Source organism: Bombus pyrosoma, linkage group LG11, assembly GCF_014825855.1.
Source record: "Bombus pyrosoma isolate SC7728 linkage group LG11, ASM1482585v1, whole genome shotgun sequence".
Taxonomy (NCBI): Eukaryota; Metazoa; Arthropoda; class Insecta; order Hymenoptera; family Apidae; genus Bombus; species Bombus pyrosoma.
In genome coordinates this window covers 4140542-4156399 of record NC_057780.1, presented here as the reverse complement: position 1 = coordinate 4156399, position 15858 = coordinate 4140542, and the positions used below count along the sequence as shown (strand labels likewise).

The window sequence follows — 15858 nt, the reverse complement described above, 5'->3', positions numbered from 1 at the left end:
CAATTGATAAATCGCGAGATAAATTAGATACAAACAGATTATTAAATTAGTGCAGCTTAAATAAAAGACCAAAACGGAAATCAAAATTGCATCGATATTCTAAATAATGCAAATTAAAAATAGGACGACACAGTATTAATGACACGACGTCAGCCGAACATAAATATGATATGCTATTATATAAATATTCAAGCAGATAATACTGTACTAAGATGAAACGAAGGCAGGCAAATTATAATTCCATTACCAGCGTGAAATTGATTTTCTCGGCTTTAAGCGCCACTAAATAGAAGCTGGCGAAATTTTCAAATATCAAACTGCCATGATTCGTAATTACAGAATTTGATAAAATATGTAGGATAGAATGTTTCCGCTCTTTCTACCAAATTCATTCAATTTCTATCGAGTTCATTAAATTCAGACATCGAATTAATTTACACTTATCGGGCTTTGAGCTCGAAAAATAACGCTGCTTAATTACAGAATTGACGAAATTTACTAATTAAACGAAATGTTTCTTCTCCTTTCACTTTCCCATCGATCCGAACGAAACAGGCTTCTTAATTTCTTCCTCGAAGCTACCTCATACCCAAGAGTCGTGTGAAATAATGAAATTATTGATAAAACGAACGATCCTATCGTGAAGTCTCTTCCTTTCTCTCTTCCTCTTTCGCAGAAGGCACGCGAATTTTTCAAATAATTCGCGTTTCACCAGACACGGATCAAAGGCATCGTGCGCGATCCTCTTTTTCGACGTTTCGTGAGTAATATGAATCTTTAAAGGCGCAATATTCCTGGGCCGGAGAAACGACAAGGAAAGAATCAAGAACGAATATTGTGTTAGCGAACAGGGCCTCGTGTTTTGTCGGCACCCAGTAGATACAGAATTTAATTTCCTTTCCCCCGGGTTATCTTTGTTTCATAGCAGCCGTCGTTTGTACCTGATTGCCTTTTCGCCTTCAGAAATTTTTGCGAACCTTTAAAAAGCGGTCATCGTGTATTTTTGAAAGGAGCAGTGACCGCTGCTCGTGAAAATTCAAGAGGCTTCGTCCGCTATGATCGTTCGGTTCTCCCAGTGTATGGTCAGGGTTCAAGATTGTTTGAATAAAATATTTCAAAATATATCACAACTTTTAAATAATACAGCTCGTTGTTTGGTTTATAAATCTTTAGGATTGATTCTATGTGTCTTAAAAGAAATAACTTTTCTATGAATTATTGTATTATTTGATGCGTCGAGTAAAATAACTCGTTGTTTTACTATTCGGAAATGTTCAAGCATATTTAAACTCGCAATTAATTGGAAAATACAATTTTAGTAATCTTACAGATCGATGTAGACGGAGTATTTGCAATAAAATCCACGGCGAGATGCACAATTATATACAGAAATGATAATTCTGAAACGAATTGTTTAATCTAACTTAATGTTACATTGACAATACACGACTGAAAACGTCGCGAAAATAATATACAATATTAACATACACAATATAATACGATGCCACATGTTTAGCATATAATTTTGGTAATTTTGCGGATTCATCGGTAATTAAATACGAAATTACTAATTTATTTTCGGTAACCATACTGTGAGCATAATCGCTCGTAGAACGTAAAATCACTTTAAATTTCCAATGCGTTTGTTACATCAGATACTTGTATAAACTTGTGTATTTTTAAGGAAGTATATAAACTAGCGGCAAACGAGAATAATAAACAATTCCAAACGAAATGCAAATGCAATTTTAACATTAAGATTACCAAAGCCTTTTGGCGTGATAATTTGGCGATAAATAACATTGTTCGAGATCATAGCCTCGAGAGGATCACAAATTGTTCAAGACCCTAGACTCGAAAGGGTGTACCAACAAAGATTATTTATCGCAAGAAGGAAAGGCTGACAAAGATTATTTGCCAGTACGAAAACACCGTTAGATTTATTTTACCCGCGCTGTATATAAATTGAATGCGTTTGATGCGTTGAGATGTTTCTGATTTTTTAGTTCGAAAGTTAGTTCGACGATAAGTCTCAATGAACAAAGTGTCGATTCGTCCGAGAAAAAGGTCTGATGACACGTCGAACGAGACACGTTGGCGCCAGTAGGACGCGCGGATTGATCATCTAAATATTTTTGAATTTGCTAGAATGGTCGATTTACTGTTATTGATAATTCTCCTTCTGCAAGTGACCAGTTCCAGGCTATCGGTGCTCGGAGGGTCTTACCCAGCGACTGTTGCAAACAACCCCCATGAACCCTCATATATCCTTATGAAACACTCTGACTGGTCCAATACATGTTAGGATGAAAAGCTAAAAAAGGGTAAAGTCCTAAAAGTCCCTGTCTATTACAGGCAACTGTTAATTTCTGAAGCGATAGAATAAGCGTCCGATAACTTCCTAAGGATATCGTTGCTAGGAGAGTTAACATTTCTTGGGCTTGTAAACATAAATGTAGTATCGCGGACATAAGGCCTAGGAGTTAGCGGGTAGACCACACACAATGTCGCGAGAGCCGAGGCGTTTTTAAACTATAAACAATGTCCCGAGAGCCGAGGTGCCGATGGGCCCGTAAATGTGTCATCCGTCCTTCAAATGAATAGTTTCAGAAAAAGGTCTACGTGGCTTTGGCCACGAGCGGTCGCAGAACACGTGTGTGGTGGGTCTACGGGAAGACAAAATACATGCAAGAGCAGGGCAGTTATAGTTGAGAAGTCGAAGACGGTGAATCGAGAAGTGAGAGAGAGAGAGAGTGCGAGTTGCGTTGTCGATATAGTGCTGTTAGTATTGTCGAGAGAGTGTGGTCCGCGTGAGAGAGAGTTGTCTAGATTGTAACGTGTTATTGCGATTAGTTCATATTAAACTACCATCGTTTTTCTGTCTATATTTGTACAATGCATTCATTGTAAATAAACTACAAATATTAGGATATAATAACATTATATTCCATTGAAGATACTACATAAACGTGTAAAGGTATAAAAATATCAATGTATAAAGATACATATAGACACGTAAAGCTATAAATGGATAAGAAAATGAAAACATAAATCCAGAATATGAGACGAACGTAAGAAGAAGTTTCGACTCGGTGTATAAAATTTCGTATCGTACAGCAAAACGCGAAGGATCTTAGCACCGAACAAACATTGTAATTTTAGCGTATCTTAGAATTACGAGACACAGTGTAACGTAAAAAGGAATCAACCGACGAACTCTAATAAAATGATCCGAAGAATACGTAAAATCCATATAAATCGAGTTTTGCATCCGCGTGATTGTCTGCGAAGATAATGTCCGGTTTTGAAAAGTGGAGCGACTGTCGACGTGATATCTACGATCTCGCACGTACGTACGAGAATCGGTGGAGGAAGCCGAGCCGAGTGCATTTTTCTCCCGAGGGAAACGCCGGGAAATTATCGATGGCCGAAACAAGAGGATATCGACGTTCGAAACGGAGCAGAGCAGGGAAATATATGTGGCTCACGTTCGCGATGGAGGATGCGCGAGCGGTTAAAAGTAAGGAATGGAGACGAGAGAAGAAGGGGATGAGAAAAGAAATGGAGCAGTAAAATGGAGAAAGGAGCACGAGAAAAGGAGGACCCGATACTGCTCCAGAAGGAGACGAGAGCAAGCGCGGGTGCATGCCTTGCGTTTGAATGACGAGAACAGGATGAGGTGAAAGATAAACGCAAGGAGAGTAAGAAGGAGAAAGAATGAAAAAAGGAGGGTCTCTCGTGTAATGAAGGGACGGGGTTTCACCCCGCGTTTTGTTTCGCCTGTGATTCGCCTTCTATGAACTCTCGCCGGCCTTTCACTCGGCTGAAAACGAGCTACCTGAGGATATTCTAGGAGAAAAAGCCGGACGATGGGCGACTGAGAGTGGGAAGAAAAAAAAAAAAAAGAGAAAAGGAGAGTGGAAAGTTGGCGAGCCGTGGAGAGGAAAAGGGCCAGCTGGAGGGCAGGGGGATCGAATTAACGAGCGAAATCGTATGAACTTCTGGCTGTTTACTTTTGTGAATTAAAAGCAGTCGAAGCGCAAAAAGCTCATGGAAACCGTGGAAACTCGTTTATCTTCCGCTTTTCGCCCTCTTTCTTCTCCTTTGTGCCCGTCTTTGTTCTCCGCTTTTTTCGTTATTAAAATATACCTAGAATAAAAACGAGTGAAACGCGCCGGGTTGGGGTTGGGAAAAAAGCGAAGGGGGAATTGAAGTAAAGCAAGGAGATATTGTTAGGCGATAGCGCGGAGACGCGCGTGAACAAATTGCCGGAAGAGCAACGGAGGAAAAAGCATCCGCTACGAACGGTGTTTACCGGAAGAGATAGAAAAACAGAGGAAGTTGTCGTCGTGGCGATGGTCACGCTCGTGGTCCGCCCTGCTTCGGGCGGAACACGTTCATTTGCATACCTCTTCGACCGACTTGCCCTTTGAATTTTTCAAGTCTCCTCTCGCCGGCCACCAACCTTCCACTGGTTACGTGGAACGTGGAACCGTGTCCGGGTTTGAAAAGCTTCCGAACAAATAGAAATATAATGATAAGGCACTCTCGACGCTTGAAAATGCGGCCACGTAGAAACCATCTCTTACTTTTGCCCTTTCCAATGCGTATCGATAGTGCGGTCACATATGCCAAGAATTTCTGTCTCTTTGAGAGTATAACGGAGCCCCCGTTATCCGAACAAATAGAGAGACAAAATTGTTCGGATAGTGAAATTTTCAGATAATACAACGATTACTTTTCTCATATGAAATTTCAGTTAGTCGAATACAGATTAAGATTAATTGGCAGAATCTTCGAATATTTATGAATCTCATATCTTCTTGATCGCTAAGTCACATAATCTTTCGACAAAAGTAACCGCGTAGAGTTACGTTCCTTTTATACCTCGAACCATCGAAACCCTTTTCCGAACGCCACGAATTCCGCCTCTCCATTACCACTTTCGTTTGCTGTTCCATTTGCATAAAATCTTCATTATTATCGTTTTTGTCCCGATGAAACCATTTCATTACATCGGTATGTTTAAGATTATCCTGTTGTTATCATCTGAGGAATCTACGTGCTTCAGATAATTCTCAACGTGTTTGATGTTTTTGTCTTTTAGTGTATGTGATTGTGGCTTTTCACATCTACATCGCCTTTTTAATTATGCCGTATTTTGTTTCCATAATTACAACGCTATTAGTTTCGTAATAAATTTTTATAATCAGAATTCACTCGATCGAACAAAGGAAAGAATTCGTGTAATGAAGCACAGCACATGTTTGAAACGAAAGAAGGCATCCGTTATTGGAAAATATAATATAAAATATAATATAAAATAGGTTTCATGTTCGGATAAGGGAGCCCATATTTTGTAATTTCCATATACATCTTTAGATTCGTTTCAAACTTTATCAGCATCATCGTGATACTTGTGATTCATGAGATTTTAAAATGTTTTGTATAACACATAAGATATTCATAAAAATTTTTCTATGATAAATGCACAAGTACATTCGCGACTCACTGTATGTAAAGAGGAAATGAATCTTCATATATACATTCAGTAGTTTAAAATGTGGAAGTTCGAAATAATTGGTTTGAAACCAGCCCATAAAATACATAACACGACGAAACTTTCATCTCCGGAGTTTTATACGTCTGTGCAATATATTTTTCTTGTTGAAGAGAGGAAAAGATAATGTTACAATCGGAGCCCGTAATATTGGAAGAAACTTATTGCGTGTAAATGTTCTTTTTCTGTTCGTACAGCGCGCATTTCAAGTAATATTGAAACAATATCGATTACTTTAAGTGGCGCTGCGTTGTTTGTGCTTTTAATACGATTTCATGATCGACGATCATCACGTACCTCTTAACTTTCAATTTATGTTTTATAAAACGAGATATCGCTTTTACCGCGCAATCGAACGATATGTCGATAAATGTAAAAACAAGTGCGCAGATTTAAAAAATGATATTTCGTACTGCGTTAAAGTAAACAGAAATAATAACATTTCTAGACATTCTGAAGTTACGAAATCCTAATAATCGGTCTCTGTCGAGTCTTAAATTACGAAATTATAATATTTAATTTACTGTCTAAAATTACTAACGGCCGACATCTTCTCTTTACCTAATTTTCAAACGTATTCTAAAAAATCTTTTCTAAGATTTACTTAGCTGCTCTATAAATCGATGCTGAAAGTTTCAAAAGATAGAAATAGAATGCTGCAACCTACGCGTCGAAGTTTCGACAGAATAGAGGCACGAACACATTTTTCGATCTAAAACATTGCAACAGAAACTCAATTATCGTGACCAAAATTGGGGGAAAAAATGCACGGACGTGACAATTTTCCCTCTCTTCATTATTTGCGGCATAACGGTTCCAAAGTGAATTACACCTGATACGACCAAATTTCCGCGGAATTTTTCCTCGAATTTCAGCGCAAAATCTCTGTTTGAATTCCTTTTCATAGAAGCTGTCGAAAATATGCGAACGTTAACACAAAAATCCGCGATCCAATGCATTAATCGCTCGTCTTAGGGCTAGAATCGTCCGTAACGTGTACCTAAATATTCTATATTCAACATGTATAGATAATCGTAATTAAAAAAGTTTTTGCGAAAAGCTGGTAAGACTCTGTAAGAGAAAATAACGAATTGCGTAAATTGTGTCGGAAATTTTAGTCCCAATTTTCAAATATCAGCCACTGTTGGATCGATAAGCATAACGACGCTTAAAAATCTTTATTTTAAATTAATAAAATAAATGAAGATTTTATAATTCAATTACTTGGCTAGAAAATACACTTGATATCTGAATATTCTTTACAATATTTATTAGACGAAACAACTTTTTAACCAAGTTCTATTTGTTCGCTATATTCGTCAAAATATGAACTTTGCAACGAACATCCTAGTCTAATGATTCTTCTTCTTCTTCTTCTAGGTAACATTTGTTAGTATAATTCGAATAGCAATTTAAATATCTCTAAATTATGTATATTCTCGAATATCGAATCAACAACGATGAGAACTTCAGCACTGAATTGCAGGCGATTATATAATAGTTTGAATTAATAATATTCGTTCCATGAATCACGACTATTCTGAAACTGTGAGAAGAAGCGTCACGCGCTATCCAGCCAGCCTTCCGGTGGCTTTCCAATGTTGAATGACGGTGAACCGATATGGTCGCGGTAAACGAATCACCTTCGTGTTCCTCTTTGATTCAGCTTCTGCTTTGACGACACTTCCGTTTCAGATTTTCAGCTCGTGATCAGATCGTGTAGTAATTTGCGGATTTACGAGGTGATTTGTGTGCAGAAATTGTCCGGTTATTGTTGAGAATAGAATCGAATGGAATAGAATGTTAAAATCGGGACATTTTTCTAAGTATTGCAAATATTAGTAATAATAATTATTATTTAATTTAAAAAAAAATTACATATGAAAAACATAAAGTGTAATGAAAAATGAATATAGCTTTTTATGAACGTGATAATATCTCAATTACGTTAACCTACGAAGAAGAACGTTAAATTAAGACGGAAAATTAAATGATATTTAATAAGTATCATCAAGTGCAATGGAATTTAATGTAATTTAATAGGACGCTCTTGTCCTGTTATGTAAATTCCATACGGGCATCTACAATTGATTTAATCGACGATAGATATTATAGGAAATATAGTTTCGAACAGATTAAGAGTTTTATGGATAATGTTGGAAGCTATCGAAATATTTTTAAAACATAAAGCATTAAATCTGAATATCAATCGTGTTTAGACACGACGCGTTTCATGTCTTCTTGTCATCTACCAGTGAATATGAGAAATGGTAACGAATATGGAAAAGTGTTTTACAATGCTGAATTTGCTAAAAGAATGATAATAATGAAGTAACACAAAATTCGATTAAAAAGTTGTTATTATCAATATAGCAATTGAACAACATTTAGTATTTGACGTTACTGAGTAGTCGTATCACGTAAATCGTAGTTTATTTCTAAAAGAAAAATCAATTAAACATGCCAATAAAATCACTATAGATATACAAACTCTGGAAATTGATCATTCAGAATTAAAATCATTGCGGATGCTTCTACCCATAATTTTATTATATTATATGTAAAATGGCATACAGTGTGCATCTAAAATACATATCCTCAAATAACAATAATTCGAGGTTTTTCTCCGAATGTCTCAAATATTCTTCCACTGTTTATTCATGATTATTTAACAAATTATTCAACGATTAAATTAACGTGCACTTTATACATTATTTACACGTAATTCTCATGAATTTACGACGCAGGGACGAATCAGCGTGGTCGAAATTCAACCTGGTCCAAATAGCCTAATGCGTTCCTCATTTTCATTACGTCCTTCGATACCGGCCGCATTAACATTCGCGACCGCGTTCGCCCGTGCATTTTACCGTGTAAAATGAAAATAGCGTTCCCTCCTAACGGACGAGGTTCGTCGAATGAAAATGCTGTTACCGTGTGACCGTGATAACACCCGGGAAAATTGATCCCAGTGTTTAAGATCCAACACGTCCCGCCGTGATTCCATGCCGCTAATTCGCGTTTAGTTCGTGATGTTTCGCGCCCTGCAATTTTCAACGCGCAAAGGACGTTCTACTAACCGAATGGCGTTTTCTTCGATTTGACGGAGCGAACTGTTAATCGTAAACGATTTAAGAAGACGATTTTTGTTTTTCAATCTTGGAGATATCTCAGAGAATTGTTCGTGAGAATTATTAAAATATTCTTACAGCTAAACATTCTGATAGAAAATATTCTTCTTCTTTTTACCTTACGATCTTATAGGTATCTTATAAATATTTTATTATTAACAATAAAGAATAAGGAATTCTTCCTTTATATTCCTCTATAAAATATCTTTTCTTTACAACCAAAGTTTTCAATATCGTATTTATTCCCGTGAAAAAGTTTTGCCAAGGTCTACCAAAAGACTGTGAAAGCTGCTACTATCGCACATTTTTATAACTGAATCTCGTCCAATAAGATGCAGTTTGTCCACGGATTTACGGATCAAATTCTCGACGGCGAACTAATATTTCCAGCAACATTATAACGTCTTGTTACATCTTATATTTCGATAGTTATAACGTACATATATCTAAGCTACCTGGGATTTGTAGAGCCAAATTATATGATTTATAGAACCACGTTATATGATCTATACAATTCTCGGATCAATCTAATACTTTCGAAGCTAAGGACATTCGAACGAAAGAAACTTTTAGGTGGAATATTGGAAAATTGTACTCAGAAGTTTTACATACCCTTCCGTAGACGAAGAAGCGAAGGATGTAGAGATTTATTTGTGACTCGTGTCGTAGAAACTTATAAATGCGTATACAAGGAACTCGAATTTTTTTTCTACCATTTTCAGATGGAAAATATATGAATTTGTCTAGAATATTTGTAAGTTCGAGAGCAAAAATGAAAGAATTATAAAGCTTCGACTTTATACGCTAGAGTTTTCTTTTACTCAGAAATATCGAGTCTCTTTATCTATCGAAATAACAGCGAGATTGGCCAGTCAAAATTCGAAGACTGTGGCATGTCCGAAAAGGAAGATGTAATTTGTCAGAAATATAACTTTTGCAAACGGAGGATACATTTTTCTGTAAGTAGATAAAAAATGGAAGGATTATTAAAAAACTTTCTTTAAAGAAGATTTATCTTCATTAACGCCTCGAAGTATATCCCTATTAGCGAATGCACTTGGCAAGTTATCAATTTTATTCGCTAAGACCACAATGTTGATTAATTAGTAAAGAGAATAGCGATTCTTCGAGCAATTAAATTCTCATTCTAGGACAGTTTACGTCGATGGCGAACTTCTGTAAAGAACAAGCAATTTACCAAATTATATCGTCTCATTATATTCTGGCCGTAGTAGCCGTCGAACTTTCGATACACAAATTGAAAATTAACTTCGTTACGTTTATTAAAGTTAGGGATGGTCTAACTTTCAATTAAAAATCTCTAGAATTTGTTTACAATTAACATCCTTCCTGCGTTTGCATAACTTTCACAAAGTGGACAATCAAACGAGTAACTTAATGACCATAGAAAGTTTCAAAACTGAGCGACATAAAGAACGACGTATCGTTGCCAACGTATTAAAAAATATCTAGCACAAAAGTTTCTGATACCAAAATCCTCGTATGTCAGTTTTATAACCTTCTTTTATCCCCAACTGTATACATAATATCAAATTGGTATTTTGCATCGTGTACAAAACATTGTGTACAACGACGATCGATAATGATAATCATTGCCAAGCATACTCTATAGGAAATGTTCGCGTCTCGAATATTTACCGCTGGAAGCATTAATTCTGTGTCAAACATTCACCGCAAACATCCACCAATCCGACCACAATTTTCCACGCTGACAAAACTTCTCGAAATGTCGTAAATCCTTCGCTCACGTAGCTCTCGATTCATCGAATGGTCCTATTCTGTCGCAACAATCCACCGAGACGTGTCTTTGAAGCTGCATCGAAAGGTCTCTCGAATCCCTATTAACTCTACAGTCGGAAAATTCGTGACGTCTGGTTGTTTTCATAACATCTAGGAAAGTGACTTTCCACGGCGATTAGAGGCCGCCTGAATCAACGGCGGTGCAGTCCAAGAGAGGCAGGTCTGAAAGGCCACGGTGAAACGAGGACGACGAGGAGTGGGAACACGAACGAGGGATCGAAGATCGTTGAAGAGAGTCTTCCGAGGCTTCTCGTTTCCGGAGGTCTCGTTAAACGAATCCTCGAACGACCGAGGCCAACCGTGTAATATAGAAGGTATTCTCCGGTGTATCTCGTTGCTGAAACAATTCCCCGGAGAAGTTTATTGTTGATTATTCAGACGAATTTATCGGAACTCGTTGTTGTTGACCCCTCGCGACCGTTAAACTTGTTGAACCGCGCAAGTGTGCATCGTGTTTCGCTAGGAGCCACGGTAGAACGCCATCGGACGTTTCTCCCTTCGCGTCGGAATGAATGCGAATTCGACGTAGGATAGAAAAGGCGAAAGAAAAAAAAAAGAGCACGTTGATACTCGGAGCGGGAAACTCTGTGTCTGCTCTTGTGATCGCTCGAGCCTCAAGTGCTCGGAGAACACGGCTGTTTCCGAGAGAGGTTGCTCCGGGACAGAGGAAAACCGATGTGGAGGGGTAGGGTTTTGTTTATTGAGTCTATAAGAAGGTTGTTGGAGTTTCGTGCGTCGGGAAACCTGTTTCTTCGTAAGGCTTTCTCGTCACGGGAGGGAAATTTATGGAATTGAAAAAATGTCTGACGCGTCTCGGTATCGTGCACGCGTATAGAAGCGTTTCCTCGGAAGAAGGTTGGGCGAAGCTAGTTTAACGAGTTGAAGTCGCAAAGAAAAGAAGTAAGAAAAAGAAGTTTCAATTGTCACACTCGGATCAGTATTAAGAATCTTCCTCGTGACGAAAAATTAGAAGAACGATCAGAAACTGAAACGTACACGGAAGTTACGGAAAAGAGTCGTCGCAAGATTATCGGATAGATTGACCGGTACGAAGAGGATCGCTTTAATGCGTAACCATCGGCCGTCGCGAGTGTATACCGGGTGTATCGTACGAGGTATAGTGCTCGACGAAATTACGAAGGAGCGGGGTTACGAAGGACGACGTTAAGGAATTCGAAGAAGAGCGAATCCCTCGTCGACCAAGTTCTCGAAAGCGTGTTAAACTTGTTGACCTCTTCCAACTCCGTGGAGGGCTGGACCGTAGTGGAATCGTGGTATCCGCGGTGAGCGATATATCCCGGAGAAATTTCCGTAATTCGCCGCGAAATTTCCGAAAGCGAAACCGGACGTGTGACAAGCGATCGAGATAGTACGTTGGGGAAAGTTGAGTCAAGCTCGGAAAGTGCGAGACGTGGACGGAGGACTGACGAGTTCCTGCTAAACATAGGACCGACCAAACGCAACGAGGCAAACGGAGTCCTCTTCTTCATCCTCTTCGAGCGAGGTTTCCAAAGAGAATTCTTGGAGCGGAAGCTGAATCGAAGGAACATCGAATCGAACGGCGAACGGGATCTCTGAAAGAAAGAGAAAGAAATCTGAAACAGCGGTCCGAGAGAAAACCTCGAAGCATTGATGGTGGTGGTTAGAGGCGAGGCTGTGGAAGATCGTACGATCGATCTTGGAAAATCGAGCCGGGAGAACGAGTCACATTCTGCCAGATGACTTTAAGGAGGGTCCACGAGGACTCGGCTGACACGTCGTCGATATTCGAGTACGAGGACGTGATAAAGTTATAATAACAGCGGCAGCCTTAGTTGAAAATCGTTGTCGGCACTGATGTATGACCGTATGAGAGAGGAATATTCTAGTTAGTCCCCGCTCCTATTCCCCTAAAAGAAGAAACAAAGAGAGAGATATATATATTCATATACCTAGATATATATGTATACATAAATGATATATTGATGTTAATCGAAGTTATTAATTGATTGATCGTTTTCCATCTGGTTAGACTGGTTGGAAACTGTTCGTTGAGATATTCGGATTAACCGATTCGGTGTTGGTGAACAAGTAAGTTACCCAAAGGAAGGGGAGACAGTCCGAAATACGAGGAAAAATGGCAATGGTAATATCGCCCCGTAGCAAAATCGTGACTCTGTCGTTATTGATCGGTATCATTACGCTGGTGGCGTTGATAATCACGGGTGTGATCGGTATATGGCACAAGAGCGAGAAACCGACGAAACCGGGGACGAAGATGGTCAGCAGCAAGCTTCAACAGATCACCGGCTACACCGCCACTAAACATGTGAGTAGAAACTTCCTTTTCGTGGCGGCCACGTGCCCTGCGCTGAATTCTCGCGCATTTTTTACGGTAGGTCGATATCATTGGTTTATTAGCGATTATTGAACGATATTTATCGATGTGGTGACATTTGCCGATTCACAGTATCAATGATATGCGAGTTTCGTTATCAATTTTATAATACATCGCGAGCACGTGTATAATTAAGGAAAATGTATATTTCTTACGCCGTGATACAGGTAGGAAAAATTAATTAAGATATATTTAGACGAAATTTGAAATTTTAAGAGCAATATCTTCGAATCTTTGCGGGAATCTATGCTTTTAAATCGTTTGAATAGCTCTGTGAAGTAAAGTGTATTCGAAGATCGATTTTCTAACGTAGATAACAGAGTGGTAAAAGTATGAAGACGGCTGCTGGGTATGATATGAAATACAATAAAGCATTTCAATTTTATAAATATTAATTTCAATGTTAATTATAGATGCATGTTTATGAAATTCGATATCTCTTCATTAAAATAAATAAATCACCGTCATTTCGTTTATAATTTCATTTCCGTTTGTAGTTTTCTATTATCGTTAATAATTCGTTAACTAATTAATCGTACCGAATGATGTACTGGAATTATAATATATGGCATGTAAAAAGATATTAAATGAACACATTGAATATTTTTAATTAATTTCTATTTTACTCTTTTTGTATTTTACTGCATTTAACTTTCATTTTGTATCAATGATACGAAAGAAAAAGCTATTCAAAAAGGAGATGGTTACTCTTGAAACTTACGTAAGAAACAAATAATCAAAGACAAATAATCTAAACTAGATTTACTTAAAGAGATGAACGTTTCCACAGACCCCAATTAAATTTATTATTTTCAGTGATGCCCACGTATCACGAGGCTCATTTCTCGTGATACTTGAGCGATCCATCGCTGTACGTTGTTAATCTTTTTCGCTGAAAAATTCCGGAAATTTATATCTTAATGAAATTATAGCGGTGCAGCTTCTCCGCTCCGCTTGATTCCTAATCCGATCTCTGCCGTTTTAGCCTGATGCAAGGCGCATCGTGCAATTCGACCATGTACAATCCAGTTAAAGTTGCATCACCTACGTAATCGTTAATGCGTTCCTTCATGGTCTTGTTACGCTCGCAGACGTTACAACGAAGTTGAGGATTTTCGACAAGAACAAAGTTTTATGAGATTCTCCGGAGGAATCGGGCCAAAGCGAATACTTTTTCTAATTTTTTTACCGCAGTTTAAGCAGGAATTCCTAACTTGATGTTATATATATATAACTAGCAATGCATAATACAATAATATACGCTTAGTTTCATGTCTTACTTCTATCTTTTTACTTTTAATATTTTAAATTAATGAATTTTTTTAACAAACACAGTCTGTCGTATTCTCTTAATTTTTTCACTCGTGGATTGAAACTAATTGATAGTCGTAGCATTGATGATCGCAATGGCGATTTTTTATAAATGAAAGACACGTAAATAATCCTCATAAATAATCCACCGCAAGATCGATCCGTCTAATGTGAATAAAGAACGGGCTGGCTCAACGTAGCCGTAGTAATTCGAAAAATTAATCAAGAGCCGATCGATCGAGTAAACGTGGAAGTTGGTTCTATACCGGCGAACGTCTCGCGGTGGCGCTTACAAATGGCCGTCGGCCATCGGCATTCGAATACATAAAACACCGAGAGGTTGCCAGCAGTATTATTTATCACTATGGGGCATGTTGGAATTCCAACTACGGCTCCATCCAAGGAATACCGATATTCCTATGAAACGAAGGAAAATCAGGAAAACGCGGGAAAATTCGTTCTCGAACGCGGTGGAAACGTCCGCGTGTCTACGAGACTCGCGACACATTCCACGTCCGCGTAAATCTCCGTGGTGGTTACACGAGACACGGCTCGTAAGATTCGCTCATGCATATTAATAACGTTCGATGTAAACTACGAACGACGCCTGGCAACTTTGTAATCGCATCACGGCGAAGACCACCGGTAGGGTAATACCGTTGTCGCGAAACAGCATTATTTTTCGATCAGCACGCGAACTGCGACCTGATCCTTCACGCTCATGGACCACGTTCCCGGAAGCTTCTCCACGCGAAACGTAGAGCGACGGCGCGCTGACTCGTGCCGAGTCGAGCAACGAATATTGGAAATTAGTTTTGATGGAAGGGTGCAGAAAGTGGCTTAGAGTTACATCCAAGATGCGCTTTGGTTCGCACCGTTTTTATGGTGAGTTGGATAATGTACGTAATACACTTTTATATATATGCTATCTATGCGATGAATTGGATCGTAGAGTTAACGAAGTTACGATAAATACCAAAGAAGAATCACTCTTGTATGAGAAAAGAATACGCAATAAGAGATAAATTAGTATCGAGTATTGGTAATGATTCCTGATTGATTTCCAACACGCCGATCTTGCGTAACTCGTCTAACGAATGAATCGTTTATTTGAATACGAGGGTTATGCGAGTATAGAGTAAATTTTTGCAATTTTTGTCAAGTTCTGCGATATCGAAATTCCCTCTTCTTTGGTTTTCTTCTTAACGTAATTAGAATCGATCGTTCGAAATTAACGTTCATTTCTAACAACGAGCAAGAGATGATTTTATGAAAAATAAAATAGCACAGAGTTTCGATAGAGATGATTAAATAGAAAATAAGCTTCATATTTGTTCCATGGTTGTGGATTTGTTTTTTTTTTTTTTTTTTTTTAAATAAAATCAAAGCTACGAAGTTAAATTTATAGATACGTAGTATTCGGTGCATGTAATTACTTTTGCATAGTAAACAGATCTTTCAATATTTAAATACAAATCCTTTTTCAAAACATCGATTAAATCGAAAAAATCGAATAAACATAAAGCCGATAACCCAAAGCAGTACTTTCATGTATTTTGAGTAAATGCTTTATCTGCAAATAAGTAGAAACGTAAATATTTTTTATTTTTTTTTTTTTTGTTTATCACACAGTATACATTTTCGTTTACATAGTTTTC

The 15858-nt window shown here is 38.0% G+C and overlaps 1 protein-coding gene across 9 annotated transcripts in view; it reads left to right on the top strand.

Annotated features, from left to right (window-relative positions):
• LOC122572712 (collagen alpha-1(XVIII) chain) overlaps positions 1-15858 on the top strand; it is a 344291-nt gene that overhangs the window by 174213 nt on the left and 154220 nt on the right. Inside the window, exon 2 of one of the 9 annotated variants that reach the window (XM_043738052.1) lies at positions 10607-12820. The exons of the other annotated variants lie outside the window; for them this stretch is intronic. Within the exon in view, the coding sequence (XP_043593987.1) occupies positions 12629-12820 (192 nt within the window). The 5' untranslated portion in view covers positions 10607-12628. The remainder of the gene's footprint in view (positions 1-10606; positions 12821-15858) is intronic. 9 annotated transcript variants of the gene reach the window in all.